Source organism: Limulus polyphemus, unplaced genomic scaffold (genome assembly GCF_000517525.1).
Source record: "Limulus polyphemus unplaced genomic scaffold, Limulus_polyphemus-2.1.2 Scaffold5738, whole genome shotgun sequence".
Classification (NCBI taxonomy): Eukaryota; Metazoa; Arthropoda; class Merostomata; order Xiphosura; family Limulidae; genus Limulus; species Limulus polyphemus.
This window is the reverse complement of record NW_013671348.1, coordinates 9,495-17,013: the sequence shown is the minus strand read 5'-3', so window position 1 is coordinate 17,013 and position 7,519 is coordinate 9,495. Positions and strand designations below refer to the sequence as shown.

At 35.1% G+C, this 7,519-nt stretch overlaps 1 protein-coding gene across 1 annotated transcript in view; it reads right to left on the bottom strand.

Annotated features, from left to right (window-relative positions):
• LOC106472924 (septin-7-like) overlaps window positions 1-7,519 on the bottom strand; it is a 43,248-nt gene that overhangs the window by 30,057 nt on the left and 5,672 nt on the right. Inside the window, exon 2 of the mRNA XM_022401461.1 lies at window positions 5,956-6,220. Coding sequence (XP_022257169.1) covers window positions 5,956-6,220 — 265 coding nt within the window. The remainder of the gene's footprint in view (window positions 1-5,955; window positions 6,221-7,519) is intronic.

Genomic DNA, 7,519 nt, shown 5'->3' with positions numbered 1-7,519 from the left:
ATATATATATATATATATATATATATATATATATATATATTTAATCAGTGTACAGGAATTACTGTAGAACATGTAAACATTTCAAGACAATAAAATCATCGTAGGCCTGTGTAATTAGTCTTTATTCTAAATAAAGTAACCGATCAAAACTACACTTGATATATTGGAAGTCAGCCTGTGTGTCTATTTAATAACTGAATACGAGCTTGAACTCTCCACATATTAGCACGGCGAGTAATTCATACTTGGTCGTTTTCCTAATTAACGAACAATATTTCTAATGCGATTATTTTAACTTTTGACATCGAGTTCAAGCAGTGTATGCCGATAGGCTATTTAAATATAGAAACAAACTGTACCTTGAAAGTGAAACTGTTAATGATGTAGTACTTATTCATTACGTTGGGTCAGTAGTCGCTACGTTTGCCGAAATTGACAAATCTCTGTGGCAACTTTACATATGCAAAATTTCATGTGCTTATTTCCGGTTCAGATCCCCCCCCCCCCATCAGAAAAACAACAACAGTGCAATAACAGAACAGGAGAAGACGACTCTCGTAAGTAACAATTCTAAGCACATCAACACATATACGTGTAAACCTTCATCAACACATAGTGGACTGAAATTAACCGTTCATACAAATTATAGTGCGAGAGACCGTTTCATTTATAATAACATCTCATGAGAATCAGAGACATTTATTCAGTCATGCAGTCCATTAATGGTGATTATGTCTGTGACTAACAAGGCCGTTCACTAACATTTACAACCACACACACGTGCTGCTATGTACTGGAATTCTAGCTTGTATATACCAACTTAGGAACAAACACACCAGATGTGGTCTTTCTTTAGGTCACACTGTTAAACATGTAGTTATTACTGTGTAAAACTAGAAATAATATATTCAACACTTTTCTTGCTCCTATGATAGAACACATCTGTATCTTCAATTAAACTCATAAAGAACAGCATTACATCATCCGAGTTACGTGTCATAAAAACGTATCCGAGAATGCATTTATAAGTTCTAGATAACTTGAAATGGATACCACGTGTTGTTGTTCGTCGTACAACACCATCCCGGAACATCAGTAAGACGTATTACACACGTCATTGGAATCCCCCCCCCGCCCCATCGGTAACGATGTTAACATTTGAAATTGGTGTAAAACTGCCATATTTGTCAGTACAACAACACCTTCAGACACATTCAAACACACACAGGTTTATTATCACTTAAATGAAGATAGGTTTGATATATTATATCTATATGACGTCAATAAACAAAAACGAAGAAGAATGGTAAAAACAAGATTAAGAACAATCATACATTATGTTAGGATATAATTTACTATAACTTAATTCGATTCGGAATTATTTTTTTGCTTAAATATTTACAACAATAACAGCACTGTTCATACAGTCAAAGACGTAGCTGAAGAAAGAAACTATTAAACGGTAAACGTAACGTGCAAGCTATGAACTGGGTCAAAACATGGCTACTTAGTGTAACAAGAAACTAACAAACAGTAAGCGTAACGTGCAAGCTATGAACTGGATCACATCTACATTGTATAAAAAGAAACTACCAAACAGTAAACGTAACGTGCAGGCTATGATTTGGATCAAGCTTACTTGGTTATCTATGACAGCTGGTATTAAGAGTGCAGATGGTTGTCTACGGTCGGTTTTACGGGAAGCCGTATTCTTTACAGTAGGTGTCTGCGACTTGTTGGCGATAAATGTAAACAATAAACGGACAGCACACAAGCCACTCGTTTTAAAATATATTCAAAACAAGTCAAGCTTACGTATAAAAATTAGTTACACTATTGGTTATCACAGTTGTATCCAGATCTCTAAATATCTGTCTCCTTTTCGTCCAAGTTCACACAGGGGGGTTCAATTACTTTAAAACACTCTTTGACAAGACAAATTATTCTCCCGTACCCCTGTTATTACAAGACAAGCCGTGAAACTCATTTTAGAAATCGCTCGACTGACGCCTAGAACTTTCTACAAACTACGAGACATTATGATGTAACAATGCTCACCAAAGGAGAAAAATTTAGAAGGTTCGAGCAACATCAATTCACTACAATTGAATTACACAACAAGTGATTCGTAAACACATACAAACGCAAACTTGCCATAACTATCGCTTCTAACAATACTTACTTTAACAGTCGCACAATATAAACTAAATAATACCGTCGTATTAAACTTAATATGAGCAGTCCTGTATATCTAACATCTACGATAGCTAGTACTAGTCACGTCTAGTGGTTAATTTCCGTACAGAACGTTATCCTTGGCATTTACATGTAAAGATCATTTGTCTCTTGTAACATATGGAAAAAGTAAATAAAGTATAAGATGATTTAGTTCCCCTTATAGATGTAAACGATTTAACTAAAGTGATACAGTTATTCTTGGCATTTACTCACTTTAGTTAAATCGTTTACATCTATAAGGGGAACTAAATCATCTTATACTTTATTTACTTTTTCCATATGTTACAAGAGACAAATGATCTTTACATTACAGTTATCCTTGGCATCTACATGTAAAGATCATTTGTCTCTTGTAACATATGGAAAAAGTAAATAAAGTATAAGATGATTTACTTCCCCTTATAGAAGTAAACGATTTAACTAAAGTGATACAGTTATCCTTGGGATCTACATGTAAAGATCATTTGTCTCTTGTAACATATGGAAAAAGTAAGTAAAGTATAAGATGATTTACTTCCCCTTATAGATGTAAACGATTTAACTAAAATGATACTCCAAAAGCAAAACCCAGACGTGTGCTTCAGAACGGCGGAAGATTTGACCACTTTCTGGCACTCTTGCAATTGGTGAAATATTCAGAGATTTGATCTTTTGTTTACGAAATTTATTGATGAATACTGTATAAAAACTTCAGAAAATCAGTTTTCAATAAATAGCTACGACAGCAAATTAATATATAATAAAAGAGAATTGTCAAAGTGAGACTTAATGGAATTGCTATGAATCAGAGAAATCACTAAACATTAAACAATAAATTATGATGAAAACCAAGCTTTCAACATCACTTAGAATATTGTAAGTTCTACTTCAGCAAATATATATGTAATCAACAACATCTTAGGTGTAAAAAAAAGGTGCAATTGAGAGTGCGACTTACAGGAATGAAATCAAAATTGGCGACCAAACTGGTAGCTACACTTATAGTTTATGAATGAATGAATATTTGCTGTAAAATTGTTAATGCTGCAAGAATAGCTACCCGATTTGTCGCCAATTTAGATTTGATTCCTTTAAGTCGCACTCTCAATCCCTTTTTGGCAGAACTTTTTTTTTGTTTCACATCTAAGGTGGTTTTGATTAGATATCATGACTTTGTGTCAATACACACCAACAAATCACAGCAAGGAAGAAAGTGCCACACGATAATACCCAACATTAGCTTTAGTATCACAACCCTATTATTCGGAACAGACCTATACTTTACATAACCATCTATATTCTTTAAAATATATATGTTGGTAGTCTTCCTCTCTGAAACGGTGTTAATAACTTTTTTTATAGTAACGCCATGGAATCGAGATTAACAGTTTCTTGTTATCACCCCCATGCAATCGGTATAGCAGTCAAACATCATTATTTACGCGAATTGCTTAAACTAATATCATGTGACGCTAAACGCTCGTAATTAGAATTCCATAAAATTTATCAAATTTGTGCTTAAAAGTTAACAATGAATAATAACCATCCAGCCTATGATTCTTTTGAAAACTTGAGCTAGAAACTGCTAATCTAGTTTGACTGGCCTAACCAATCTATCTTCACGTGTTTTCACTCTATAGTTTTGCTGCTCTAAATCAGTAGTCTTCAATCCCAATAACAAAAAACAACAACAACTAAAAACTGTCCACTTTTACTCTTATGTGAAACTGTAGTGAAACTTTTAGACCGATAGCTCACGTGACTTTTTACGTAGACGTGCGCAAAGATTTTGGTCAACACTGAGCGGTTTTTGTTGAATAACTTCGCACATGTGCCTTATATTTAGACCACATTTGGCACCCTATTGTAGGTTTTAAAGATCTATTAGTCTACCAAATTTGATAAAAAAATCCATGAAAGTTAATTATGTTTTTCTATCAAATAGTTTCCGTTACTTTCTGTGCGAAGAAAAAAAAAGGAATTCAATCAAAATGTGAGAGTCCGGTAGTGCACATCCATTCAAAATATGTGATAGTTTTGATTACCACAGTCCGAGCTACAGAAAGTGGAAAATTGCTAAACTATCACTCCTGTTAGTAACATACAGCGTGTCCTGCAGGTTGTTTTGGCCACACGACACACTACGACGTGTCTTGATAACATGCATATTACGAAACATTGCCATATAAAAAAATGTGATGTTGAAATATGAAGTTTCTTAAATGTTATTCAAATATAAATATAGGGTTAGCAAAAATGTGCGATTATTTACTTTCTTTTAAGTTATTAGTTGTAACATGGAAACCGAAATAATAAAAATTCATTATATTTATCACAAGACATTATGTTAGACCTAATATATTTTTAATAGTACATTCCTAATTTAACCCATTTACGGATTTTCAATAGTTAGAAAAGTGTATAACTCAGCCACACTATATTCGACATATCCGCTGCAGACGACGCGTTTCGTTCAATCCAGAGCTCAGACCGGTTGGGATAAAATATAACAAATTATATCATACTTCGGTAGCTTCTACAAGACGTTAATACCATAAAAACTGTTGTAGTCAACAATTATACAATTAGGCCACGTCTACACTTGGAGGAAACAAACTTCACAGTATACGTTAAACACATTACACAGTATGTAGTTATGTGGTCCTCAGGACAGTTCGCGTTGAGCATTACGTAATGTTGAGTGTTGGATAATAATTGTAGTGTTCCCAAATACATGACCAAAGAGTTGTTCAGAAGAGACAAACTGGGACTGAAGAAGAGACTCCTTAAATGTTACGTATTGTCAATCTTACTTTTTGGAGTGGAAGCGTGGTCTGTTGTAATGGACGCATTTGAAAAGTGGTGTTGTAGACAAATGCTGAAGATCAACCACATGGAAAGAATGCTAAAGAGGAAAAATTGCAAACACAAAAAGACAACCGTTCAACACACATAGAAAATAAAAAGGCTACTCTACTCGGGCAAATAATTAGATCTGAGGGAAAACTGGTAGACATACTGAAGGATTAAATCAAAGACAAAAGCGATACAGACAAAAACTCATTTGGCTCGATAACATTAGGAAATGGACTAGAAATGAGAAGCTTGAATTAGGAAAGTTGCTGTAGGCAGCGACGAACGGACCCATAGTCAGAACTGGAGAAGGCACCACGATTGATCGATCCCAAATACATCTTTTTGTTTGCGATAGCTCCAGGGTGGTGTGTACAGTTGGGAATAACTGGGGAGAACCGAATCCAGAGTATATCACAGCCGGGTAAGTACTGGCAAGGAATAGGATCCAAAGTATATTTAATGTTGAAATTGCACGTGGCTGACATTGACCTTTACTGTTGACAGAAGCACCGGCTGATACCTCACCAATATCAATGACAGTGCACTGAGGAACATCAATCTTTCTCGGTAACAATAACATCATTCTCGAAAAATATTATTACAAGATATTCATTCGTTCATATATTCATGTGTAACATGAAAAACTGAACCCTAGGATATTGACAAACCAATCAATAATTTTAAGCCACTAACACACACATTTAACACACCTGCCAAAGAAGAAAGTATACATATATTGTGATCTTATTGGATTGTTCCCTCTATCCCTTCTGTACACTTGATTAAGAAGGTTGGCCGACTTACCTACTACCATGAGAGTGAAGTCAAATCCACGTTTGACAGCCTTTCTGTACACTTGATTAGGAAGGTTGGGCGACTTACCTACTACCATGAGAGTGAAGTCAAATCCACGTTTGACAGCCTTTCTGTACACTTGATTAGGAAGGTTGGCAAACCCTACGTAGCCTTTCATGTCCTTTAAAGATACCGTTTCTTTCTCCCTCTCTTTAGTCAAGAAACTCTCTTTTGTAGAATTCAATGGCTCAGAAGAGGAATATGGCGTAGTGGCAGTAGGTGGTACATTATACGTTGACGTAGTGACGCTGGAACATCCATCTGGGCGGGAAATCTCCCGTTTATATGACAACTGAAATTATATATCGATGTCATTGTTGGTTTACCAAAATTTGGCAATATTTCAATTGATTAGATAATCCTTAACTCATAGGATTGTACGGAACATCTAATTTTCAAGTTTATAGTAAGCTACTTCTAAATAAACAAGTGTTAAGCCGAATAGCATGATTCTAAAATCACACAGTTCCACGAATCATAAGCTAAAAGCATAATTTGATCAGTTTTAAAACATCACTCCAATGAAGGAGAACGTTCACATAAAAGATGTAGATTATATCAGTTAATATTAAACAAATAACATAAGTACAACTGTTTAACGACAAAACTAGTAATTCTCATTTACAGAATACGAAAGTTAACACTCAATAGGACATCGTTATTCGCATAAAAGAAAACTATTTCGATGGTTATAGGACCCTAGTTAATATGTTGGCAGCAAAATTCCAGAACATTCACCAGCCATGTCTTCCCAAATTAATACGTGGACCCACCTTAATAAATACAGTATCAATAACTTAGTCCATAGTCTGAAGTTTTATCATCTCATTGATCAACTGGACACGGCGTATCCGGTACTTCTTTTACCTTCGGTAACTGGACACACTGAGAGTGGTATTACATCAGCCCAGTGGCGACTCCAGGATCCTAAAAATGGGGGGAGGGCTACGTTGTTGCAGACTGATGGGCTTATGTTATCTAAAGGATAGCACTTCAATACTAATTTTATTTTGGACGTAATATAAGGATGGAATTCGCACCGAATACCTCAAACTTGATATCGTTATTTTGACATTAAGTATCCGAGGTACTCGGCTGGAAAAGAATTTAAGGTTTACAACTTTAAAAACTTAGTTTGATGCGTGATTTTATATCCACCAGCAAATCTGGTGAAGATCAATCGACAGGAGGCGAGGGAGTGGTAAAAAACGCCCAGAAAAACTGCAATACGAAAAAATGCAAAAGTGGAAATTTGTATGTATCTCCCCATGGACCCAAGGAACCTTTACACCAAATTTGGTGAAGATCCATCCAAACCCTACAAACTAGTTACATGGATAACATACAACAGACAGCACCATTATATTTACGCAGACAGCACCATTATATTTATACAGACAGCACCATTATATTTATACAGACAGCACCATTATATTTATACAGACAACAGACAGCACCATTATATTTATACAGACAGCAGACAGCACCATTATATTTATACAGACAGCAGACAGTACCATTATATTTATACAGACAACAGACAGTACCATTATATTTATACAGACAACAGACAGTACCATTATATTTATAC